Source organism: Chrysemys picta, chromosome 9 (assembly GCF_011386835.1).
Source record: "Chrysemys picta bellii isolate R12L10 chromosome 9, ASM1138683v2, whole genome shotgun sequence".
Taxonomy (NCBI): Eukaryota; Metazoa; Chordata; order Testudines; family Emydidae; genus Chrysemys; species Chrysemys picta.
In genome coordinates, this window is record NC_088799.1 from 47,433,378 (window position 1) to 47,460,846 (window position 27,469).

Consider the following 27,469-nt stretch of genomic DNA (forward strand, 5'->3'; position numbering starts at 1 on the left):
GTGTTGCCCTCTGACACCGCTGGCCGGTGCAGCGCATGCGCGCGAGCTGTCTGTGAGGGTGCGGGGGAGGCGCCATTTTGGGCCCGCGGCAGCACGAAGCGCCGGGGATTTGATTGTACGCGGCGCGGGGGTCGGAGCGGCAGGTCCCTAGTACCAAGTCCCGGAGTGGGGGCCCTGCCCCGCCCCCCCCCAGCAGCCTGCGAGCCCTGAGAGGGAGGCGGGGGCCGGAGGCCCGCGATGGAGGCGGAGTACTACGGCGGGGACCAGTCAGGTGCGGGGCGGGAGACACCGTTTTGGGGGTGGCGGGTAGGGCTGGCGGCTGCCGGGCCCGGGGCAGCTCCTTCAAGGGAGAGATTCTCATCCCCTTTCTCGGGCAGCGCCGCCAGGCCCGTCCGACCGGAGGGCTGGACTCCTGTCTCCACACGGCCTGTCTGTGGGCCTAGCGCGGGGTCGCCTGGGCCAGGGAGAGAGGAGTGGGCTGTCAGGGACAGTATATCCTAAGAGTGCGGTCATGGCTCTGCCTCGGTGACAGGCTGGCTCGGGGGGTCTTGGAGACAAGCTGGAGGTTGTTGGGTGGGGGGGCTCTCCTGGGGGTAGCGAGCTGGGTGACACCCTGGGTGTGACAGGGTTGTCCTTGGTGGGGAACTGGGTGACACCTTGGGTGCTGATGGGGGCTGTTTTGGCCGGGGGGGAATGGGTGAAAGGCTGGGGGCCAACGGGGCTGTCTTTGGGAGGCGGTGCCTGGGTGTTGGGCTGGGCGGCAACAGGTCTGTCTTGGGCTGAGGTGCGTGAGTGACAGGCTGAGTGGTGACGGATTATTTTGTACTGTTTGGAAATGGACAGGCTTGGTGTTGACCAATATGGGTGAGACAAATTAAGCATGTGGTTGATAGATGCTATCAAAAGCCAAAGAGATAGTAATGAGAACTTTACATGGCAATCACCTACCATTTTTAAATCAGGAGTTATGAAGCTCAGGATCTCTGAGAATCAGGTCATTAAGCTTTCCTCCTACCCCACAAATAAAAGTTTTTTCTAAACAAAGTATCCCATTTGTTTATTACACGTAGATGTTTCTGACCCAATAGAACCTCCACACTGTCTTCAAAGATATCTTAGCCTCAAAATGATGCCTACATCACATTGGCTGGTGAATTATTGTAGATTGTCAAGGTTGTTGAGGATGTCGTCTTCAACCAGGTTGACCCAGTTGAGCTAGCAAGAGGTCTTGCCTAAGCTAGGATTTAATGGTGACATAAGCACCTTTTTACACATGCTAGGTACTAGGTTTTAACTTGACTAGTTTAGCTTATGCCTTGTCCACAATAGATTTTTAAAACTTATTAATTAGCACTGTTGGCTAACATGCTTAACATCTCAAATCTTAGTCTAGATGAAGCCTATGGGCTACAGCATGATCAGCTGAAATGATTTAAGGTCCTGGTTTGGTGAGCAAAAAAGTGTGGTTTTCAAATGTCAGCTTGGTCAGGTTATTTTCACATAGTTAAAACTCCTCTTGATTCTCATTAATAGCATGTCTGCCATGGAAAAACGGGGGTGCTTCTAAAAGATGATAGCCAATATGTTTTAAAATCCTAGAGCAGTCAGGGCAAGTTGTAGTTCTAACACATGTTAGCTGGTTGAGGTGAACCAATTATTGTTAAAACTACAGCTTGTCCTATCTGTGCTAGACTCTTAAAATATGTTAACTATTGCATTTTAAAAAGACACCTTTTTCCTAGCGTAGACCTAAGATGTAGGCCAACATGTTTGAAGGTTCGTTAGGTGGCTGTGTTATACTAGACTCCTTCCTAGGATACAGCACAACCAGCTAACTTGCTTTCAGATGTGTTAGCCTGCATATTAATGAGTATTAAGGTGACTTTGAAATTGTGTTAAAGTAATTGGATTGTGCTGATACGATGGAAGAAAGCACCAGTTTTGGCTTGAGTACATACCACTTTTGTGCAGTTCTTGTATGGTACAACTCTCTAGTGTGGCTGCAGCTACTGGTGTATATAGTATAACTGTGGTTCTCAACCCGTTTACCATTGTGGGCTGTATATGCATATGCATACTGTGGTTCTCAACCTATTTACCATTGTGGGCTGCATATGCAGCTCTCTGTGTTCTATGTGGGCCGCATCCAAACAATATATATACTACCTGGATGGCCCTCAGGATGTCATATGGGCTGCAGCTGTCATATGGGCTGATTGGGCCCTGATCATGGGAGTTTTACCATTTTAACTACATCTGTTTCTAAACAAGTTGTTATAGTAGTACAAAAACTATGCAGACAAGCCCTAAAGCATGCAGGTAATTAACATCATTAGATCTGTGACAGCTCTACTTAAGTGTGATTGAATATGAAGTGATTGATTTTATGATACACATAGTATTTTTGATGATCATATGAGCCTGTTGGTCACATTGTTATACTGTAAGTTTCTATGGCCTGTGTCTCTGAGAGTAGTAAGGATCACAGTGGCGGATTTGCCTCTACCTCAAATTTTCTTGATAAATTTTGTTCTGGAGATAATCTAATTCATTTTAAGAATGTAGATGATGGGATTCGCAACCTATAAAGGAGCTGCTATAAAAGCACCAAACTTTATTCTTTTGTCATTTAACTGGTAGTGTACTGTAGCTTCTGGTTTTATGCTCTGAAATCCACTACTTGCTGATGTCTCTTTCTGTCTTTTAACAGTGTCTATTATTTTAATTCTGGAACTGGAAGTTCTGGTTCTGAGTCATGCCTGTTGGCTCTCTGATCTGCAGAAATGTCAAAAAGCTCATATTTTATAGGTATTGAAAGATGTTATTGAATCTTACTTTTTTTTTTTTATTATTTGGTGTAGATGATGGTGGAGCCACCCCAGTACAAGATGAGCGAGATTCAGGGTCTGACGTTGAAGATGATGTAAATGATCAGCATTCTGGATCAGACAATGAAAGCTTAGGGCATCATTCAGAGGTACCAGTGAAATGTTTTTATTTGATCAAACCAAACATGTCTTTCTGTAGCCTGAGTTTAAATGAGAGAGGGCCTTACTCTTAATGGAGATTAATTTGATATTGGATTCCTTATACCAGACCCTTAGAGTATTCTTGCAAAATTTACTTGCCTAGACAGCCAGGGGATGTAATTTTTTGGCAAGCGAGTAGGTTAATAGTTTTCTTATCATGATAAAATAACAGATTCTGTGCTTTAGCTAGTAAAGTTTACTCCTGAGGGAATTCTGCACCAAAAAAAAAATCTGCACACAATATTTAAAAATTCTGCATATTTTATTTGTCAAATAAATGTGGAGGCTCCAGCATGGCAGTGGGGAGCACAGGCCACTGGCTGCACAGAGGTGGGAGGTCACCTTGCACCCCCCTCTCCTCCCCGGGATACGGATTTGGCAGTGAGGCTGCATCCAACCCTGACACAGCGCAAAGGCTGGGCCTTAATTACAATTTGGATATCTGCTTGTGTGCAGTAACTTTCTTGTTGGTTCTGTGTTCCAGGTTGACACTACATGATGTGGATGTCTCTGGATGTGTATTGTGTTACAAATTGTTTAAATACTTAATGTGATACACTGTAACACTTCACTCTTTTATATAGCTTAGCATGCAGGCCTATTTTGTTCTCGCAGAAGAGCAATTCGTGTACTATATTTTATTCAAACCCCAAATGTTGGAAAGAGAAAATAGAACAAAGTATTTTTTATTAACAACATGAAATATAATTTTTTTAATTTACTTAAGTTCAGATTTTAAATTTAGAATGCCATGTGTGGGCGAAAAAAAGGTCAGTGCTTGTAGTAGAAGAAGCCAGATCAGAAATGGTTGGTGGCGGTGATCAGGGGTGTCTTCTGTGGGAGTGGAGAAGCTTGAGAGGTGGCCCTGTGTAGGACCAATTTTCTTAGCATAAGTGAGATGATAGGGTCTCAGAGGGATGGCTTCAGTAGGTGCAGGATGGAGATCAGGTAGTATTTTAGGGAATTAATAGTTTCAGAATATGACAGGAATTGCAAAACAAAAGAATTGCCAGTCTGATCAGGGAAGGTAACATTGGCGCCTGGGGGCCATTAGCATTTCATCTGATGTATGAGGGTTGAGTTAATCATTCAAACTCTTGTATAGTCTTGTGGGGCATTAGTGTTACATACTGCATTTATGGTCATTTGAGATCTGGTTTAAATACACAAGCAATTGCTTTCAGACTGTCCTTTGCATTGACAGACAGACTTTTTTCACATATCCACTGCTATTAAAAACATATGAGAATACTAACATTAGGGAGCTATCATCACTCTTAAGTGACCTTGTTGTACATGCGCATGGCAGTATGTAAGGGAGATGTAGTATGTAAGGCAGTGGTCTCCAACCTTTTTACACCCAAGATCATTTTTGGAATCTAAGGGAAACCCAGGATCTACCCTGCCCCTCCCCCGAGTCCCCACCACTTCCCCAAAGCCCCGCCCACTCCACCCCCATCCCCCGTTGCTCGCTCTCCCCCACCCTCACTCACATTCACCAGCCTGGGGCAGGGGGTGCGGGCTCTGGGCTGGGGCCAAGGGGTTTGCAGTATGGGAGGGGGCTCTGGGCTGAGCCTGGGGTAGGGGATTGGGGTGCAGGATAGGGTATGGGGTGGTGGCTCTGGGAGGGAGCTCAGGGATGGGGGTTGGGGTGCGGCCTCCCGTGGGGCAGCACTTACCTCCGGCAGCTCCCAGTCGATGGTGGGTGCAGCAAGGCTAAGGCAGGCTCCCTGCCTACCTCAGTGCTACACCGCTCCCAAAAGGGGCGGGCATGTGGCTCCATGCGCTGCCCCTCTCTGCAAGCACCACCCCCGTGGCTCTCCCAGCCAATGGGAGATGTGGAGGCGGTGCTTGCAGGCAGGAGTAGCGCACCGAGGGAGACGCCTGCCCTCCTGGGGCCACAGGGCTGCGCTGGCCATTACCGGGAGCGGCATGAGGCCGGGGTAGGCAGGGAGTCTTCCTTAGCAGCAGTCACACTGTGCCGCCAGAGATCATGATCGACAGGGAGATCCTCTAGGATCAACCAGTCGATAACGATCGACCGGTTTGTGACACTGATGTAAGAGGTAGGTACACTCTGGCTTGCTTGGAGACTCCTCTGTATTTGAAAATGGATAAAATAATCAGTCCAGTTAATTTCAAACAAGACTCCTAACACTAGATTTTAAAGATATTTTGGTAATCTTAAAAACCACAAATTTATTTTAAAAAGTGTTAATTTTGCATGCCAAGTCTTAAGGTACAGTAATTTCCAGATTTCCTACAAGTCAAGATTAGAGATGTAGTTGAAATTATAACACGCTAGAACCGCCCCCCAAAAGGAATGACTTTCAGTGTTTCACCATATTCTCCTTCCTGAATTTGTTTTCTTATGTCCTCTTATTTTCTTCATCCATAGGAAAATGTGGGAAGAATGACATTCAAGGGTAATAAAACCTTTGAGAAAGCCTAATCAGATAAGTCTTTTTAATTACTATTTCGTCTCTAAATTAGAATTCAATTAGATTTTTTTAAAACTAACTTTTTAAACCTTTTAAAATTTTCAAATTTCTTTTCCAGGTTCTTAACTTAAAGAAAGAGGGCTCTTGAGGATTTATTTATGTAGGTCTTAGGTTTGTGGGTCTCAGGTATATGTGGGGGGGGGTTCTTTCTACAATTCTTTCCCGGCTTTCCTTCCCCCATCCCACTTTATCTATAAATGTTTTTCTTTGATGTCCTTATCAGTTTTGTTTTAGTTAAATAGAATTAGATAACACACAGTTTTAGTACAGTAACGCATATTAAATCAAATTTACAGTGTTGGTATGATTTGGGGGCCAGATTCTGTGACCAGGCCCATATGGAGCCTTACTGACTGCAATGGGACCCTGTGGGTATAAGGATCCATCCCTGCATATTCAGTTGCAGAATTGGGATTCTAAGATTTTATGGAAAACATTTTCTTATTTACCTTGGATTTTTAAATAGAAATTTATTGTCAGATCACCATTTGATGATTTATATAAACTTTGGTGTAGTAATTCATGGGATCATACTGGGTGGCTAACTTTTTAACTTTATGCATTGATCCAATAACCTATTTACTAATCTGTTAATGTTTTACATAGAAGATTAAAACTGTAAATTTGATTTTAATATATTTGTTACATTGTACTGTACTAAAGTCTGCTGTTATTGAATTCTTTCAGCTAAAAAAGATAATTAAGGACATCTCAAGTAAAAAGTTCATAGATAAAGAGAAGGCAGAAAAGAAAGCAAAGGAATTAGAGCAAAAAATAGGGTGGGGGCAGCTATCTGAGACCTATTATTAACATTGTCTGATCTTTGAACTAAGTATTTGGAAAAGAAAAATAGAAAACTTATGATATTAAATGCACATGTGTTGCATAATTTCTGCTGAACAAATTTTTAGAGACGAACTAGTAAAATAACTGACTGTCTCATAAGGCTTAGATCCCAAACTTCTTCCTTGCTTCATTTTCTAGTTCATCATATTTAGTCATTTAACTAAAATAATATCTCTGCAAAGTCACATTCTTAATGTTATACACATAAACTATGTACTCCAAGACAGACTTTCATAAACTGTTTTATTCATAAACACTTTTCAGCCCATATAGTTACCTGTGTATTTTCTATTGTATTCTCTGAAACAGGTCTTTAGCGCGCTTGTTATTTATTTGTAGTAAGGTAGGGCCCAGAGGCCTTAATCAGGATTGAATGAGGCCCCATGTTGCTGGGCACTCAACAAACAAAATTAAAGACAATTCCTGCACCAAACATCATACAGGCTAAATAGGATGTTAGCTCCTCTTCATTCTCAGGACTGACCTGATGCTTACTGTCAGTCTGTCACAGGTTTAGAGAAAGATGTTGTTTCCATAGGATGCAACATATATTAATGCTGCTGGAATTGCTATGATTTGCTATAGCAGTGTGATTTCTAAGAGATGCTATTAATGTGTCTGTGTGATTGTTCGGCTTTGATTTCTTACCAACTAATATGAATACCAAGTTACCAAGATCTTTCTAGTGTATTCCGAAAGATAAACCAATAGTCTGCAGTCAACGCTATTGGCCCAGGTATCGAATTGTTTTACTTTCTCATTACATATCCCCAAAGAGTTTCCAGCCATGGCAGGTTGTAAGATAAAGGACTTAAACATTAATGTTTGTACCTCTGCTGCTGTTTCCCTTTCCAGCAAAATCTCATGCTACTGCTGGTATCATGAACAATTCCTGGTTTCATGATGTACAGTTCAATGAAATTAAATTCAAAAAAATAACTTGGGAGGTTGGGTGGGAAGGTACAAGGCTCTTCTACCAGAAGGTGACCAGAAGTTCCTCTAATCCTCCCCACCTACAGCACTGACCAGCATTCACTCTGTAGATTCCATCCTGACATTCTTGATTACAGCGCTGACTGCCACAGGCATTCTTGACCTTTCTCTTCCTCAGCTGCAGCTTTCTTCTTGATCGTAGCTCTTTCTTCAATAATGTGTTGAGAGAAAGCACGCCAAATGCAGCAATAATCTGTAGATGTACTTGACATGTTCCTAGTACATTACTTAGGAGATACCTTGCAATGGAGGGAAAGAGAATCAATGTTATGATTAGCTAGTTCCCGAGGGAACCTGCAGTGACTTGTGGGAGGTGGTTAGTACTGTGGTCAAGCAGAACTACTGGTCCCATGCTGCTGGAGGAATTTTTCTACCTTTATAATTTTTTGTTTTAATTTTTTTCTTAAAATTAATATATTCTCTAATTGTGGCACTCTAGTTTCTTATAAACATAGAAAATGGGAACTACTTAGAATACTAACATTATCATCATGAGATTCAAATGGCCTCCAGTGTTACAGGGAGAGAGAAACAAACGAGAGAAAATGTTAGCTTGCTTTTGTGGTGCTGCTGAGAGATTTTACACAAGTACCATTCAGTAACATTTTGAAGATAAATTTGGTCACATACATGCTTTAAGATCATGTAGTTCTGATACTATCTTGCTGCTTCCTTGTATCTGCAGCAGTGATGGAATTTAGCAGGTAATATCTTTGGAGTGCTAGTTAGAGATAAATGCATCACTTGAAATCTGGCATCTAAGACTGAATAGTAAACAACATTGCTTTTTAGCTATCGTCATTCTGGAGACAGCAGTTGCTAAAATCATGATCAAATTTCAAGTGTATGTACGTGAGAGAATTTTAAGTAAAACTGGAAATTAACAGTGCTCTTCAGTTTAGCTCTGATTTGAATGCATCTGAAATATTGTATGCCATTCTCAGTTGTGGGGGAAAATGCATGTAGAAGAAATAGGTGAATAAGGAATGCAGCTTCCCAAGAGAGTTTAACTTACGGCCAAGTGAAGACGAGGGGGGAGATATGTCTATAAATGTGTTCATGGTAAATAAACAAAAGAACAAAGTTAGTAATTTTGCAAAGATGGTAGAGCATGGAGTCTAAAGCTAAGGAAGATAAAGTTTAGACTAGGCAAGAGAAAAAACTTAATAAGAAGTGGAGATGTCCCACTTGAATCAGTGCTATAGAAAGAACAACTGAGTTATTTTCACAGTGCTATATTCTCTGTTCGGGAGGAAGACAGGGTTATTCTGGCATTGGAAGTTTGATATGCTGAACTATTGAATTGGATAATATCTAGGGGATGGAAGTCTGAAAAGTCTCTCTGAAGGAATGGATGATGATGGTGTTTTGTTTTTGTTTTTTTAAACAGGAAAATTTAATATTCAGTTTTTATCCTGGTGGGAGAATGGATTATATAAACTTCCTTTTTCCATCCAGGATAAATTAAAATGTTAGACCTTGTTACCAGCATTCATATTCAAAAGTGTTTTTTTTTAAAGCTTGGGCTTGTGACATTTTTCATTTATTTGTGACATACAAAAGACCTGATAGGATTGGTTTAAAAAATGGCTTGTTTTACTACTTAAGTTAAGTATCAACAATGTCATCTTTGGTCTTCTTTGTTTTTGCTAAGTGATCTCCTGGGTATCTGAGGAGACATATTGTTAGCTCACTGCTTCATTGAAAGGGCAGAGGTGTGGAATCTTTTAAAAAAGATGTCCTTTCCCAAAAACGTTCATTAGTCATTGAACACATGTTAATAAAAATTAACAGAAACCACTGTTAAAAGTTTGTTTAAAAATCTCTTCTTCTCTGTTGTTAAGCTTTCACCCTCTTGGTATCAATTCAATTGCTCTCCAGTCATAGTTCTCCAGAGCAGACAATACCTGAATTTCTAATATAACACAGCAAGCAGGATTAAAAATAAAGTAAAATTCAGGCCGCCTTTGTACATTCTAAGGGCTTGTCTACACTTACCAAGGGTTTGAAGCGCGATGATCAATGCATCAGTGGTTGATTTAGTGTGTCTAGACATGCTAAATCGACCGCCAATTGCTCTCCCATTGGCTCCTGTATGCCATCTGAATGAGAAGCGCAAGGGGAGTCAACGGGAGAGCGTCTCCAGTCGACATTGCGTAGTGTGGATCTTGCGGTAAATAGGTCTAAGTACGTCGACTTCAGCTATGTTATTCGCGTAGCTGAAGTTGCGTAACTTAGATCGATCTTCCCCCATAGTGTAGACAAGGCCTAAAGAACAAGGCACAAACCCATTTTTTCCCCTTTGCAATATGTTATAATATAAAGAATAACAGTAGGTGTACATGTTATTTTAGTATGGAATATATTCCGTACAAACAACACAATCCCTTCTTTGGGAGTTTACAATCTTAAGGCCAAGATTTTCAACAGTAATTAGTGATTTTTGGATGGCTCAGTATTTGGGAGCCCAAACTGAAACACCTTACCAGCCTGATTTTCTGAAAGTGCTGTGTGTGCATCCTCAGACAATCAGGCCCCTTAAGGTGTCTCAGGCTTGGTATTCAAAGTCACTATTTTCGTAAATCTTGGCCTAAATAGATGATTGGACAGTAAAGCGGACAGAATTCTCATGGGGATCTTCTTTTTATGTTTTCATCACTTTGAATAATTTGATGATGGAGCACTGTGATACAATAGTCTGTTTATTTCTGTGTTTAAAATATTTTCAGATTGCCACACTTAAGCAAATGGAAAGTTATTCTTTGTGTTACTGTGCTTCTTAACTTATAGTTTGTCTGGGATTGTTTTTCTTTTCCAGAATGAACAAAGTGATGGAGAAGATGATGGCCAAACTAGAGGCCATCACATGACAGACTCTGAAAATGAAGACACCCCAAGGCAAAAAGATAGTGATTCTGAAAATGAGGACCCTCCGAATCACAATGCCAGTGATTCAGAAAATGAAGGGGCTCATGGGGACAAAGACAGTGATTCTGATATTGAGGACCATCCAATTCATCATATAAGTGACTCTGAAAATGAGGATGTCTTAAATCACCATGCAAGTGACTCGGAAAATGAAGAACCTCAGAAAGTTCACAATAGCGATTCTGAAAATGAGGATCCCCATAAGAATCTGCACAGTGAGTCGGAAAATGAGGAACATCAAAAAGGTCATGCTAGTGACTCTGAAAATGAGGAGCCTTTAAAACATGCAGCTAGTGACTCTGAAAATGAGGAGCCCCCGAAACAGGCAGCCAGCGATTCCGAAAATGAGGAGCCCCCGAAACAGGCAGCCAGCGATTCCGAAAATGAGGAGCCCCCGAAACAGGCAGCCAGCGATTCTGAAAATGAGGAGCCCCCGAAACAGGCAGCCAGCGACTCTGAAAATGAAGAACCCCCGAAACAGGCAGCCAGCGACTCTGAAAATGAAGAGCCCCTGAAACAGGCAGCCAGCGATTCTGAAAATGAAGAGCCCTCGAAACATGCAGCCAGTGACTCTGAAAATGAGGAGCCCCAAAAAGTTCATGCTAGTGACTCTGAGAACGAAGAGCCTCAGAAACATCCTGCAAGTGACTCTGAGATCGAAGATGTTCCCAGACGCAAACAAAAAATAGAGTCTGATGACAGTGACGGAGGGAATGGGAAAGAGGCAATGCAGAATGACTCTCGGCATTCAGATAGCGAGCAGGCAGGAGAAGGATTTCATGCGTCTGACAGTGAGGAGGAAGGTCCTAAGAGACGGAAAATAACAGACAGCGATGAAGACGAGGAGAGAAATGAGGACAAGGCAGTCAAGAGGAAAGCAGCAGTCTTTTCTGACAGCGAGGATGATGAGAAAACACGTAAGGAAATACTAACTATACGAGAAACAGTTGTGTAATGGATAACTAGCTCTTTCTCCAAGGATCAAATTTCGGTTTAAATAATAATTTAAACTGATAAGTTGTGACTACATATCTTGGAGAAGGAGGGTATACACTTAATGCTTCCAAACCGTTTGCTGGAAAAGTTCATTCTATCACATTTGCTTTTCCCACCTCTTTATTAACTATACTTCATTGCTTGAAATCCCCAGATAAGAGAAGTTCAGCCTACTGTTGTTGTTAACAATGTGAACTTACTCAGATGTCTTTTGAATATTTATTTTCAGTGTCCATTTTTCCCATAGGAATTCGATGTAGCTAACTTCCTGGGGTTGACAGTGCCCTGTCTTCAGATTGGTCTCTTTGGAAACCCTGTTCTATGTAGGAGCAGTTGCTAGGTGGCAGCAACTCTTTTTCTTGATGTATGTAGCCTGCTAATCTATGAACCACTAAGCGGTATCCCATGATATGATATTTTTTCATACACTTCAAGAATGATTGTCTTGAAATGTGGCTTTGTAAAAACAGCGCTTCTTACCAAAACAGTCTGCCCCCTATATGTATTTAAAATTGTATTCAATTATTGCCTAAGACAAGTTTTTACTGCCATCTATGTGGGAGTGACAGTGAATCAGGGAATGAACAAGAGTAAGTACTTCTGTAGTGAGTTCCCATATGGTAGTGAATAGTGAGGTTCGCCTCAAATGAAAAGAGATGCGTCCCAATAGCAGTGTGAATGTCCACAGTATGAACTTCAATTCTTATATATTTTTCAGATATTCCCACAGTTGCCTTAGTAATTGCCTGGCAAACTAACTTGTTTTATCCCCTGCAGAGTTGTTACAGCTATAGGAGAATGAGGTAGATTCCATAATGGCTTGTGCTTCAACAGGAGAACTGTTCATTACGTTCCTGTTACAGAATTTTTATTGTTGGTGTTACACAAGCGACAGAGAATCCAACTTGACTTCTAGACTCCAAACTGAGTGATCAAGACTTGCATAAATAAAAATGTTTCCCTGAAAATTAAGTAGCTCTCACATAGGATTAAATGAGAGACCATAAATATGAAACTCCACACAGTAGTTTTTAGATAACTGCACTCAAAAGGAATGTTTGCTAAAAATTGTACTGTTCTCTTAATTTTTATTTCTAATTTACAAGTAACACAAGTTTATTAGAACTATAAGAGATTAGAGAAGTTTTTTTCGTTTTTTTGCAATGTGTTCACTCTATGCATTTGACAGCACTTTGAATAAAGTCACTTTCACTGTTATCCTTGTATAGACGGTTTCTCCTCTTTTTCATACAATGGGAGAGAGAAACAAAATTTTGAAAATAGGAAAATGATGGTAAAACTACAAAAATTGTCAGTGGGGCTCTAGGTTAAGTAATTTATTTATTGAATTGGCTAGATTTCAAGATGACAATCTCTCTTTAGAGAAGACATGCAGGAGAGTATAAATAATTTTTAGTGAAGGTTATGTTTTAAAAATTAGTGTCAGTGGTGACATGGTTAGGAATGTCACTGTATCTGTACAAAAAATCTCGGATAAGAGATTGCTGTCAAAAAAGAATTGGGCAGTTTCCATTTCTCTCCCTTGTCTTGTAGTTTTTCTTGCCACAACGTAGCTAGTTGGGAGGACCACTTGTAATTGAGCCAACTTAGTTACTATGTGTCCTGTAATATGTTCCCATGTTTAGAAGCTGCAAAGAAAGGGCGCATCATCTCAGATGTGGAAGAATCTGATAGCGATGCATCAGAGAAATCTGACAAAAGAAAGAAGAATGCTGTAGCATCAGATAGTGAGGAAGAGGAGGAGAGCAAGGACAGCGCCGGAAAGAAAAAAGAAGAGAAGGATCTTTTTGGGAGTGACAGTGAATCAGGAAATGAACAAGAGTAAGTATGTTTCTTTCTAAATGTGAATTCCTATATGGTAATGAACAGTGAGGTTTGCCTCAAATGAAAAGGGATGAGTCCCAATAACAGTATGAATGTCCACAGGAAGAACACGTTAGTTCTTTGTATGTTTCAGATATTCCCACAATTACATTAGTAATTGCCCAGCAAACATTGTTATAGTCATTGTCATATTATTCTTGGGTTATCTGTTAGAAATGGAAAATATAAGTATATTACTATTACTTTTACAGGAACCTGATTGCAGATATATTTGGTGAGTCTGGTGATGAAGAGGAGGAGGAATTTACAGTAAGTATGTAAACCACTGGACAATGGATCTGGTTCAGTTTTGTTATTATTAACTTGCATTTTAGGAGCCCCAGTCATGGACCAGACCCCATTGTGCTAGGTGCTGCATAAATAGAACAAAAAGACAGTCCTTGCCTGAAGGAGTTTACAATCTTAAGTATAAGCCAAGAGTCATCAGATGGATACAGCTAGACCAATGAGGGAGCACAAGGAAACAATGAGACAGCATTGGCCAGCATGATAGCTAACCATTGTTTTAGAAGCTTGTCTGTATGTAGTGTTAATCCAGAACAGCTGTTCCACTTTAAATTCACACTTTACTTTATTCCAGAATAACTTTCATGTGTAGGCAAGCCCTGAGTCTGTGTCAGATTCACTGAGGCAATTCATGAATTAGATGGTCTTGTCAGCCCTTGCTGTTTGGAGAGTACTGTCTGTGTAAGAATCCTTGTTGTAGATGAGAAAAGTGTTGGCCTGGGTTTAGAGAATAGCAGCATGAAGAAGAGAACAGTAAAAAGATAGTGCATGTATTGTGTAAATTGAGAAGATGTGAGTAAATATACAAAAATAACTCCCCATATTGACTTGCACTGTCTGTACCACCAGGGTTTTAACCAGGAGGATTTGGAAGAAGAGAAAGCTGAGGCAGAGATGAAAGAGACAGCAGATGATTCAGACTCTGATGATAACATCAAAAGAGGGAAACAGTAAGTCCATGTGAAGACATGGCAAGGGGTTAATTTTATTTTTTCTCAGACAACTATATATCCCCCTTCCCACCATCCAGCACATGATTTCATGTGACAGGGATCCTCAGAGACTGAGTGGGCTGCCCGCTGGCTTAGAAAGGCAAGGGACCATATTCAAGTAACATGTTCTGCCACTGGGCCACCAAATCAGCTTGTCTTTCTTTTCCCTTTCTAACCTGGTTTTGTCAGTGACTTCTGAGCCCATAGCAAACCACTTGTGCTGTTCCTGAGGATAATAATTCCCCATCAGAAGCTGAGTGAAACTGACATCTAATCGGTTCATTCTCTATTTTTGATGGCCCACTGGTGAAGTGCTACATGTAGGAACATTGGCGGCATAGGTGTGATATTCTACTAGTGCAGGTGATGAGGTGTGGAAGGATATACAGTCAGTATGTTTCCTCTTCCTTCCTATGCTTTTGCATATTGCTCCTCTAGTAACAGAGCACCACATCTGTGTTGCAGCTGCTTCAGCATAGAGCCTTTCCCCTACAAGTACAGCAAAGTGAAATGGATCCTTGTCAGTTTCATACTGCTGCTATGGGCAGGTGAGCAAAATGGGATTTATTTCCAGACTATAAACCAGTGCATAAGATAAGGATCTACTACACACATCTCTCCAATGTAGCCTTTCCACAATTCACAGGAATCCAGTTCTATATCATTTACGTTAGTTCAGTCCTGGGCATCTTCTGATCAAAAGTGGCCAATAGAGCTGTGAAGTGCCTTGGAAAGGCTGACACAAATGTGTGGTAGGAGCTAAGTTAAAGTTTCCTACTTTCACTTGTATTCTTAGCAGATTTGAACTCTGGACTTTGTATGTGTATGTTCTTTGGTAGATTTTGTCTATGTTGGATGGCTTACCACTCACAATCTTTGTTTACCCATCCTGTGAGAAACCCTGCTAAATGTAACCTCACCAAGTTCACAAACCCATAGAATACAGTACAATTTTTATAATATCTCCTTTCCTTGGGAGTTTGAGAGAGAAATATGCATAAGCTTAGTGGAAAACTGTACATTTCAGAAGAACAAAGCTAGTCCAGTTTTGACAAAGATTTCTGAGAGACCATGGAAATCACGTAGCCTCTTTCTCGGCCAGTTTTTCACACTGTCTAATAGGGATATTGTTTACCTCACAAGGATGTAATGAGGCTTGCTCAGTGTTTATAGAGCACTTGGAGATCTTTGGATGGATTGCATTATAAAAGTGTGCAAAAGCCATTACCTGCAGAGAGAAAAATGAAAGGGGGAAGATTCCTTATCAGACTTTCAGTAAACTCTTTTCCTGCATTTCAGTATGGACTTCATGTCAGATTTTGAGATGATGCTACAAAGGAAGAAGAGCATGAGTGGCAAGCGCAGACGAAACCGTGATGGTGGGACATTTATTAGTGATGCAGATGATGTAGTCAGTGCTATGATTGTTAAAATGAATGAAGCTGCAGAGGTGAGTTTTCTCATGTGCCAGGAATATTGGTTAAGTTCCCTTTTTGCTTACTGGGAAAGTAATTGTTTTCAGCATAATATAAGACACAATCTTGTGTTCAGTTGTAGTACACCGCGAATAGCTGAAAATTTCAAATATCCAAATACTTTTACTATTGCATCAAATAATCCTTTCACTTATCTGAATTTCAAAGTTTTCTGCTGTTGAAAATGAGAATAAAACTGGTGCTTATGGTCTAAACTTTGTTAAACCAGTTATTTCTAGAGTTTTATATATTTACTTGTTTTTTTATGTCAGCTACCTTGGATACTCAGAATGTATTTCTCAAGTTTCAATCAATGTTAATTTTATTATAACATTACTTGAATATATAGCACCATTTGTGTGTTTGCTCTTCTAGAAGCTTCTTGGGATTGAAACTTTTTTAGATTACATACAGCATTGCTAATAACAGCACACCATGGTAGATGATGGCAAGACAACAGTATTATGGGAAAGGAACAACTGATGGCAGAGCGTCATTTCTCAAGGAAAGCAGATTATGCATATTTAGTGTATTTTGCCTTTTTTGGCTCTGAGTATCTATGTAAGATCATACTCTAGGGAGAGTATGTAGTGTAGAAGTTGTAAAGGTAACCCAAAGAAGTTCTAGGAAGGAATTAAGTCGTTTGAAGCATGAGAAGGAGCAGACCTTTCCAGGCTTACAAGATAGTGGAAAAGGCAGTGAATCGCATTGAGAAAGTGAGACTGAAAGAAACAGGAAGTGCAGACATTGTGAGAGGGAAAAGTATGGGAGATGAGAAATGAGATGTAGAAGAAAGCTGTGTAGCGCCTTGATGGTAAGGACAAGATGCCAGTGAAGTGTCTCAAATGGAGTGATAAGGTTGGAACACTGGAAAAAAGAAAGATTTTCAGTTCCAGCATGTTGGATAGTCTTGAGAGTAGGAGGTGGGAAAGGAAGTTGTTGTACTAGTCAACATGAGGTGATCAAGGCACAGGTCTGTTGACTGTAATGGGATTTCTTTGCATCTTTTTTATGATCAAAGACTTTGATAATAAGCCCTTTGGAACTAGGACCACATCTTTCTGTTTCTTTTTTGAAGTACCCAAGCACATATCTGGGTGGTGATAAATTAGTAATATAATGTGTTGTGCTTTGCCCAAAACTTCTAGGTTAAATTAGCTCTTTGCATGCATTTTACATAGAATGCATGTGTTGTCTTACGTTTTCTGTGGCCTTGATACTTACATTATATGTGTGTGTGTGTGTGTGTGTGTGTGTGTGTGTGTGTGTATATATATATATATATATATATATTTTTAGAAGGATTTTTTGTCTTTTATTAAATAGCTCTATAGATTGGCTACCCATGTATAATATGCAGAACTTTTTACAAAACTCTAAATTAGTTTCTGGAATTACAATAGAACTGAAGTAGAAAAAGTGATTACTTTTACTGGGAATTTCCCCTTTCACATTTACCATCTTTTAAGGAAAACGTTGACTGACCAAGTTTGAGACTCCTTAGAGAAATCTTTCTTTAAAGCAGGTTTTAGGGCCACATGAAGGCAAGAGTTGCTTCACAACTGGAGTTTGGGTACATCTCAATTAGTGAATTGTCCTCCTTCAAGGGTTAATATGGTTTCCCAGATAGCCATTCTACTGCAAGAGAAGACAAATCATTTTGCTATGACTGTCTGAAGAGTTGGAGTTTATTGCTACTCTACTCTTCTTTTGAAAGAATTATTTTGAAATTCTTTCTTCATGAACTCCCCACAGGAAGATAGACAGCTGAATACACAGAAGAAACCAGCACTAAAAAAGCTAACTTTGCTACCAACTGTAGTTATGCACCTTAAAAAGTAAGTGTTTGATTCTCCCCATTACTTACTCTCCTGGGGCAATACTGGGAAGGCTACATATATTAACCCTCTGGTGATGCTGAGTGTGTGCTAAAAAAATCCGATTCCTTGTCTGTTCTGGCTACAACGTGCTGGAGTTTAGGTGGCTTCTCAGAAAGATAATTAAAAAAAAAAAATCCCTTATCTCGAAATGAGTTAAAATGTGTTGCCATGCTGAGGATACAAATTATAGAAACCACCTGCTGTGAAGTAATGGCTGCCTTGCTTTCCCCTATTTAATCTATGCTGAGATGCTTGATAGCTTTGATTTCTTTCAACAGTTTGAGTAGTTTTATAGATCTCAGTTGCTGTTTGGAACAAGTATTTCCTTTAGTTCTGTAGCTTATGTCAGGGATTCTCAACCTTTTTCTTTCTGAGCCCGCCCCCCCCCCCCCCAACATGCTGTAAAAACTCCACGGCCCACCTGTGCCACAACAACTGTTTTTCTGCATATAAAAGCCAGGGCCAGTGTTAGGCAGCAGCAATTAGGGCAGTTGCCAGGGACCACACACCACGGGGGGCCCTGCAAAGCTTAGTTGCTCAGGCTTCAGCATCAGCCCCGGGTGGGAGGGCTCAGGGCCCTGGCCTTCAGCCCCGTATGGCGGGGCTTCATCTTTCTGCCATGGGCCCCAGCAAGTCTAATGCCAGTCTTGCTTGGTGGGCCCCCTGAAACTAGCTCGCGGCCCGCCCACTGGGCCCCGGACCCCAGTGAGAACCACTGGCTTATGTCATAAGTTTTGGAGTAAGAGGAGATTAAAGGGGTCACTTTCCCTGTATTCGGGAGCCACTATAGAGTAATGTCTGTTGTGGAGAAACCAAGAGCAAGGCCCAAGTCTTGTAAGTGGATGTGTCTGTGCAGCAAGAGGAGTAGGTGTTTTTTAGAACTTGCATTCACCAGTTCTCTGAAGTGGGACATAGCTGTTCCTGAAACTCTGACCTTCCTTTATTCTAAACTTTCCAGACAGGACCTTAAGGAAACTTTCATTGACAGTGGTGTGATGTCGGCCATCAAAGAGTGGCTTTCCCCTCTTCCAGATCGGAGTCTACCAGCATTAAAGATACGTGAGGAGCTCTTGAAGATCCTACAAGAGGTTAGAAGCTGGTGCCTAGCTGTTTGCCTTGGTCTGACTTGAATCCTGCATGCTGAATCTGTTCATTAGTGATGAGTAAGGCTATGTTTTAGTCACGGGTATTTTTAGTAAAAGACATGGACAGTAAACAAAAATTAATGGCTCGTGACCTGTCAATTGTACTATATACCCCTGACTAAAACTTGGATGCTCTGGGGCAGGAGGCGGCCCAGGGGCGCCACGGGTGCTCTGGGGCACATGGCCCAGGACCCCTGCTGCTGCTGGCGGGGGAGGACTCGCAGGCTCCCTACCAAGTGCCGTGGGGCTCCTGGAATTGGCCAGCATGTCCCTGTAGCCCCTAGTCAGAAGCACGGCCGGGGGGGGGGGCTCCGTGTGCTGTCACCGCCCCAACCACTTGCTCCACAGCTTCCATTGGCTGGGAACCGTGGCCAGTGGGAGCTGTCGGGGCAGTGCCTGCAGGCGGAGGCAGCACACAGAGCCGCCTGGCTGGCCGTGCCTCCGCCTAGGAGCTGAGGGAGGGATATGTCACCACTTTTGGGAAGCCCCCCGAGGTAAGCGCCACCCCAAGCCCTCACTCCTTCACGTGCCCCCGCTCTGAACCCACACACACACCCAAATGCCTGCTGCTGCTGGAGGGGTGGGTGTACGGGCGCAGTAGCCCGAGACTGCCCCAGCAGTGATTGGTGCAGCTGGCCTGGGGGCTGCCTGAGCAGCTCAGGCAGGCCCAGACCAGCCGCACCGGCTGCTCACTTCCCAGACCTCCGTGACAGACTTGCAGCCTTAAAGTGATGAGGCTTTATGAACTTTTAACCCAGAATGTACATTTCAGGAAATGGCATGTGCAGGTAGTAGTGAGATGCAGTTTGGATGCTGCTATCAACTGACCATAGTGGTGAGACCTAGGGAAGAGCAAACTCTGAAACAAATGTTGAGTTTGCTTTAAGAGGCTTTTCCTATCTCATACAAATGTCATCTGGCTAAACAAAGCTTGGGATGAGGGCAACTAGGAAACTTCAATTCTTTAATCTTGATCACTGTTTTAATTTTTCCCTTATTTACTCTATTAAACAAGTAATTATGCTAATCCCTGGCCGTAAAACTGAAAGAAACAACCCACAGAGAGATTTTTGCCATTATCAACAAATTATTGCTTCAGAGCCAGATTAATACGATCGCAGGCACTTAACATAGGTAACTAATATAAGCAAAAGAGTATTTTCTTTCAGGAACTTTAGACCACTTTATATTTAAGAAACAAAGTTATAATTTGTAAGAAAAATTGTCAGGATAAGTTAACATGCCAAATGTCTAGAGAAAAAAGAACAACCACCTTTAATTGTTTAGCGGTAGACTGCAATTCCAGTACAGCTGTTTGATTAAAAAAGGTCTCTGGAGTGTTTTTATAGCTATGATGACAATAGCAAGTTAGTAACAAAATATATACTCTGCTTTCAGTTTTGTATGGCTAACTATTGGGCTTATTGGTGCCAGATATTAATAAAAACTAAGATCAGATGTCATTCATGGTTTACGGAGTATTTTTCTGTCCTCCAGCTGCCTAGTGTGAGCCAAGAGACCCTGAAGCACAGTGGAATTGGGCGAGCTGTAATGTACCTCTACAAGCACCCCAAGGAGTCAAGACCCAACAAGGACATGGCAGGGAAGCTAATCAGTATGTAAACCTCCCCCTACAACACCATGTCTGCTCACAGAGGTCTCATTTTAGCGTTTAACCTGTTTCTTCCACACACTGATTTTCTGTTCTATGTAGAGCAAATTGAACTGGTGATATAAGAGAATCTATATGATCATAGATTAATGTTTAACATTGCTTTACATCTTCAAATCTCTGGCAAGACATTGTGTTACGTTTAGTTCTTCGTTTTTTTATAAAAACGGAAGGACTGCAAGTTGTAGTCTGTATGGAGCACAACAGGTATACATTATCTTTAAGGCTACGATTTTGCCACGGTGGTCGCGGAAGTCACGGAATCCGTGACTTCCAAAGACCTCCGTGACTTCTGCTCCGGCAGCTGGGAGCTGCAGGGTCCCGCCGCCTCCTGCAGTGTCAAGGAGCTGTGAGACACCCCTGCCACCTGAGGCAGCGGACCTCCAAGCTACCATGGACAGCAGGGCAGGGGGATCCTCACAGCTCCTCGGCCAGCAGGGCAGGGGGACCTTTGCAAGTCCCAGCCACCTCACAGCTGCCAAGCCCCTTCCCATTTTATCATGGATATTTTAGTAAGTCTTGGACAGGTCACGATTTCCGTGAATATTTCTTTATTGCCCATGACCTGTCTGTGACTTTTACTAAAAATATCCATGACAAAATCTTAGCCTTAATTATCTGAAACCACATCTGCTATGACATGTTGTAATTCCTTGACACTCATGACACTAAATGCTTCTTCCAAAGCTCTGTAGATGGGCAAGAACTCACTTTATAATCCAATAGGTTGGGTTTCAGAAGTCACTTAATTCTGACATATATGAGACACTAAAAGTGGTTAAAACCCTATTGGTTAAAAAGACAAGCAGCACAAATACTAGCCTTAAGCTGTTGCAAGTTGCATTTAGACCCATTGAAGTTCCCTGCAAGTAAAACGTATGTGCCCAGTGATACTGTTTCTGCATTGAAATGTTTCTTTTTACAGATGAATGGTCTCGACCCATCTTTGGCCTTACCTCAAACTACAAAGGAATGACAAGGGAGGAAAGGGAGCAGAGGGATTTGGAACAGATGCCTCAGCGAAGGCGATTGAGCAGGTAGGAGTTGCAAATATGGACAAACAAAGAATGTTGTGAATCTGAGACTCTGTTTAGGAAACGTGATCAATATGGTAGATCAGATAACTTGCTAATAAAGTGTTAGGGGGAACCTGCAGGCTTCCTCTAAGCAATCCTTTTCCCTTAGTAGATTGCTGTTGTCTTTACCCTTGTCCAATTTACAATGTGTTGCAAGATTTTCTACACTGGATAATGAACAGAGGTTTTCCTTTCTAAATTTGGGGCCCTCCTGACTGCTCTCTCAGCGTGAAGCCCCATGTGTGATGGTAGTCAAGTCGCTGTTATTTTAATCTATCCAGAAAATCTACTCCTTTTCTGAGACAAACAGACATGATAATTGTTCTGTTGCCGCTATCACAACCAGGAATCCCGTGCAGGTTAATTCCTCTAATGTGCTGCTATAGCACTCTTTACTTGAAATTCACCCGGGTAGTTGCTCCGGTTCCTTGAGAGTAGCAGTGGTGTTGGTTATGCCTGCTCTCCATGATCTGGACTAAGTGCCAGCATGCCAAAGGATATAGTTGAAGCACTTAATATTGGTAAATATTGCTATTCATAATCTTGGCTCTAAGAAGTTGAGTAATTGCTTCTTGCTTTGTCATCATCTGGCAGATGGGTCGGTCTAAGTCACAAGCCACCCTTGTTTTTGCATTTACTCTTGTTTATGGTTTTGGCCTCCTCCTTTGTTCTGCATCCTTTTTGTATCTGTGAAACCTTTTTTTAAATAGACTTGGTCCCTTTTTACATGGAGTGAATTTGCCCAAGAGTTATGGGGTATGCCCTTGTAGCACTCCTTTAGGTTGGTTTGTGTTCTGTTTGAGCTGGTGGATCTTATTTTAATGTGGTGGGTTTTTATTTTATTGTGTAGTTCATAGATGCAGCTCCAGAGCAACATCAAATATTTTGAATATGTGGGGGAGAGGCTGCTGTGATAGGTGGTCTTTGTCCGATGGAGGAAACCCTGCATTTGTCTGCAGCTGTAACATTCTGTTTTGTCTGTACAGTTCTGGCGGTCAGACCCCTCGCAGAGACCTGGAGAAGGTGTTAACAGGAGAAGAAAAGTAAGTTCTCTTTTTTCGCAGCATCCTAGTAATGATGACAAGACTGTCTGTAGGCTCTTCACTGCAGCTGTTTGTTTTCTGTTTGTAATGGAAATGCAGATGCTTGAAGTGGTGGTGCTTTGTGTTTTTAAAGGTGTCAGAAAATACAGCGGATTGAAGGGATTGTATTGATTGTATATCTTTCTGTGTGAGAGTGATCTGTTTAACATACATACTTTCTTTTGTTCCCCCAGAGCTCTTAGACCTGGTGATCCTGGATTTTGTGCTCGTGCAAGGGTTCCAATGCCCTCCAACAAGGATTATGTGGTCAGACCCAAGTGGAATGTGGAAATGGAATCTTCCAGGGTAAGCCACAGAGCAAAGGGAAGAAATTGGTCTCTTATGCTGATCCTATATCTAGAAACTCTGTGGTTAAGACTGAGAATCAGTTGATCCTTTAATCACTGCTATATTATCTCAGGTGCCATTGGCTCTTGTGCACCACTTTACTGTTACGTCTGTTGTAGTCTAAGGACCATAAGTCCTGCTCATAGGTGAACCTATTAAATGGTTCCTTATCTCATATAAGATCAAATCAAAATCAATAACTGACACAGAGGAACAAGCTATTTATATCAAGGTTAAGGCTCTGACTGAAAACCCATTGCTGTAGACCATCTTGGCGTCAAAGAAGTCTCTTACTATAACTCCTCTTAACCACTTCCAAGTTTTAGTATCATGGCCTTCCTGTTGGCTTTCCCAGACTTGAGGAATCAAACACTTGGTAAGTATTAACATTCTGCCACTAAATGTGGCCCATGCGTTCCACCTTGGTTCATCCATTTATCTTGTATAGGTTAATTTGTAGAGATGTCAGTATCTTCATATGGCAAACCAAATGTAAGAGGAAGGAGAGATCATTAAATTCTGCTGTCATCATTTTTCCTTCCTTTCATTAACTGAGATGTTGTTTCTAGCCCGGGACTGTTAAAAAGGGTATTAGTCGCTTGGAAAAGCACAAGAGACGATTTGCTGAACAGAAACGACTCAGCAAAGTGCATCGGGCTATCAAATTCAGCATTGAAGGCAACAGGATGCCCCTGTAGTCCTGACACGCTGCCTTCCCCAAGTTTTAGAGGTATCTTTTAAGGGAGGTATGAACAGTGCATGTGCTTCAGTTGGCAGTCTGCATATCCAGTGGAAGGAGTGTGAATTCACTAACCTGCACATAGGCAGCTAGTCTCTTTTAATCTCTGTAATGTCTGTACTGTGACCTACAATTGTGCAAATTGATGCAGAAAATAATCTGATGTAGCACATAACTTCTGCCATGATCCTGCCACTACAGCTTCCACATGCCCTGATGGCAGGTATTATTTAAAATACCCACCCACAAAAATATCTTTGGTAGGCATCTAAGTAAAAAGGAAGCCACCTTTGAGTAATCTGAGATGAGCAGGTGTAACGTTGTAAAACATGTTCATGTTTTAATTAGGGCCTCCAATTTAATTTAAACAGTTACCTAGGAAATGGCACAGAACAAGCATTCTTAGCCCTTAATTTAGTACCTCATTGTCACTTCATAATAACCTCTGTGGCTGAGTTTTTAGTAGTATGAACAAGATCTAAAAGAAGAAACCCTTCAAGGCCTTGGAAGTTATTTGTTTTGCAAGGCCTTAAGGAGTAAGTGACAGTATAAGGCAAAAGAGTCTTCTGGGGACTGGAGGAAGGCTGATCCTCTGCTGAGAATCTTAGGTGGAGAGAGAACAAATAGTAAATATTAACCAGAATTTCTTTTGACACCTTAGTTTCTATATTCCAGTTCTTTGAGCAGGGATGGCAGAAATTGATGGCTAGAAAGGATAGTGCAAATAATGCTGGACTATCCCTGCCACTCTTCAGCTTCATATTTCATATTTTTTTAAATTATTGTAGAAAATAAATGAAAAAGCAGAGAAGCCCTGCATGTAATTCCCATCAGGAATCCGTTTTCTCTCTGTATTGTGGATAGAATGTCTGTCTGGATCCAGGTGTTGGAGAGCTGCTACCCTACTAATAGTCCAAATCTGATTATGGACTGGTTACCATTTGGATTCTCAACAAGTAAAAGCTGAGCTTCTGAAGAGATGTTTCTATCAGATCTCCCAAATCCTTTTCTTTCCCTGAGTCTCCATAATTTATTATTACTGCACATTGTGTTGATACAGTCTGAATACTCATCTTTTCAAGGAAATATTGCTTATTGACTGAAAGGGCCCTGCTGTCTTTCTGTTGTACTGTTCTACAGAGCCTTTACAGTTTGTCTATGCAAAATAACTTACCTACTGCTGCATCCTAGCCTTCCGGTTGCAAATAGTCAAAATACAGAAATAAAATGCAAGCACACCTGTAATAGTAATACTCTGTGGCCAGTTTTTCTCAGGCATTTTTTCTCCTTTCCACTTACATTTCCCAGTAGTCTCCAGTCTTGTTGGTGCCTATTACAGTGACCTGTAGAATCACTTTCAGTTGACCAATTAACATCACCAAGTATAGTCATGTCCTCACATCAGCCACCACCAGGAAACCTGCAGTTTATGAAGCTGTGATGAAATGTACTTATGACACTAGATCAGCGTTTCTCAAATGCGGCCACCAGGGGCTTTTCTTGTGGCCACAGCCTCCTGGGTGGTGGTTGGTGGGGGGCAAAGCAGCGGCCCCTCCCCCAGGGTCACCAGCAGGGTTTGTTCCCGGCCCCCTTCTGGAGCCACAAATACTGTAGAAGCCAGGTGACCAGTGTGCGTTCTCCCCCCTTCCTGGGGGTAGTGGGCTTGGGCTTTGGGCTTCAGCCCTGGGGTGGTGGTTGGTCAGCAGGCTCTGTCCCCCAGCCGCAGGGTTTCGGGCTCTGGCCCCAGGCTCACACCCCCACATCGCCCCTAGCTCCCGCTGCCTCCTCCAGCCCCCACTCATGTAGCAGGACCCCAGGTTCCAGGCCCAGACTCACCTCCTCCTCCCCCCATCCAGTCCCTCCTGCCTCCTTACCTACCTCCCCATCCAGGATTTAATTTGTCCCCCAGCTTGCTGGGGATGAGTAAGTCTGCTGTGAAAAGTGATATTAGCAAATATCACTTTTCACAGCAGACTTACTAGCTAGCAAGTCTTTTAAAAAAAAACAAAAAAAACCCACCACCAAAAAAAAGCAAAACAGGCAAAGCACCTTATTTGTGTTTTTATTCTGTATAGGTCCAGTAAGGAATAGGGACAACTGTACATTATTTTTATTATTGAGTCTGCAAAAAAACCCCTACATAAATAAATTACAATGATTTGGACATGTATATGTGCATATTTATTTGTTTTTCCTAAATTAATTATTTTAGGAAAAATTGTCAGCGCGACCACCAGCAAGAGTTGGTGGCCGCACTCTGAGGCCACCTAAAATTTTGTTGTGAAAACCCCTGCACTAGACTGTTTAATGCAGTTTAAGAACTATTCTAGCTATTGAGCATTTAGCTAGAATGTGGACAATGAAATGGCCACTTTATTTTCCTTATTCTGAAAGCTTTTATTGTGTGCTGTGTGTGTTTGTAGTGCATATACTTGTGGGATTCGTCTGTCCCAAAAAACCTGTTGGAATTTTTCTGGAACTTTCACAACACTCATTGCAGGGCAACAGGTGCTGGAAGACTTAACAATGCATGTTTCATCTTGCTTGAATCTCTGGGCTTTCTTCTGTTTTTTTCAATGGTAATTTTAAGTTTTATTTTTTTTAGTACCAAGGCACCTCTAAGAAAGGGGTAAGTCGACTGGACAAACAGATGCGGAAGTTCACAGATATCAGGAAAAAAAGCAGATCAGCCCACGCAGTGAAAATCAGCATTGAAGGCAATAAGATGCCATTGTGACCCTTCACAGGATACTCCTTGATCTCTGCTGAGAGATCTGCACCCATAGACTCTTTGGAGACCTTGACATTTTTTAACAAAATTGTTTTTTTAGTGGATCTTTAAATTGTTTGTTCAGCTTCTGAAATAAAATGTTGTCTGAGGATTGTGAATCCTGGGACTTTTCCCTCCTGACTGTATTTAAATTTGTTCTGTGGTGTCCTTTGTACAGATCAAATACTTGTTGTACTGCTGCCCACTTTAGACAATAAAATATACTTCTGTTTTTTGGGGGGTGTCTGTTGATTGGTGAAAGGGGTGGGGGGACAGCCAGGACAAGGCAGTAAATACCTAATGTTTAGGAACAAGCATTCACTTAGTAATTGTGAATTCTGTTCATACCATCTAGTTCTTCAGTTTTTTCCTTTATTTGGGTGCCAGTGATTTTATTTTAATTACCAATTCTGCCTTTTGATACCAAAGCTGACACCTGCAGCTCGCCAAACACCTTAAACAGTGGCTGTCTCCCACTAGTGATTTTTCATCTCATGGTGTATACCCCAAGAAGCTAAGACTTTGTAGAGCTGAAACTTCCAGTGACTAAAATGATTGGTTGACCTAAGATTGCACAGCATTTAAGAATCACTAGTAATCACTGATAAAAGATCAAGGCAAAATCTTTAAGGGTGAATGATAATAGCTGCAGTTGGTGAGCAGTACTGTGAAGTATGTCATCTTAACTAAAGAAAATTGTCCTTAGTTCAATTACTTTCACTGTCTTAAAAACTGAGCCATAAGGGTGAATCTTTAGGATATCAAGGGTGCTCAACCAGCCTGACTCTAGAATGCTGGATATTTTCTTTACTAAATGGCCCATAAAACCCCTAGATGATCATGCTGCTATTTCTTTGCAGCAAAAAGACTAGAGTGGAATTGTATACCTTTATCTCTGAAACTGTTCTTGGTGTCTGTAAACTGGGGCTGAGAGAGAGGTTTGGAGTTCAGTCAGAAAACAATGATCTTTCCAAGTAAGCACATAACATCTCTACAATCAGAGTGGATACACAGTGAGTTCCTTGAGGCAGGAGTGCTGTTGCCTTTTGTATGTGGAAAGCACTTAGCATGCTATGGCTTCTGCTG

The 27,469-nt window shown here is 41.6% G+C and overlaps 1 protein-coding gene across 4 annotated transcripts; it reads left to right on the forward strand.

Annotated features, from left to right (window-relative positions):
* IWS1 (interacts with SUPT6H, CTD assembly factor 1) lies at window positions 1-26,616 on the forward strand. 4 transcript variants are annotated; one of them, XM_005286414.5, is made up of 15 exons: window positions 13-271; window positions 2,862-2,977; window positions 10,188-11,214; window positions 12,940-13,135; window positions 13,390-13,447; window positions 14,054-14,154; window positions 15,496-15,646; window positions 17,427-17,509; window positions 18,510-18,639; window positions 20,194-20,311; window positions 21,294-21,405; window positions 22,431-22,487; window positions 22,721-22,832; window positions 23,444-23,604; window positions 26,219-26,616. In XM_005286414.5, exons 1-14 carry the CDS (start codon window positions 238-240, stop codon window positions 23,570-23,572), a joined length of 2,424 nt encoding a protein of 807 aa, XP_005286471.2. In that variant the 5' UTR covers window positions 13-237; the 3' UTR covers window positions 23,573-23,604; window positions 26,219-26,616. The 4 variants fall into 4 exon arrangements, 3 of the variants coding, with proteins under 3 accessions (XP_005286470.2, XP_005286471.2, XP_005286473.2); XM_005286413.5 differs by lacking the exon at window positions 23,444-23,604 and having other exon boundaries at window positions 1-271; XR_010590140.1 differs by lacking the exon at window positions 23,444-23,604 and having other exon boundaries at window positions 22,721-23,250.
* Window positions 26,617-27,469: the final 853 nt, after the last annotated feature.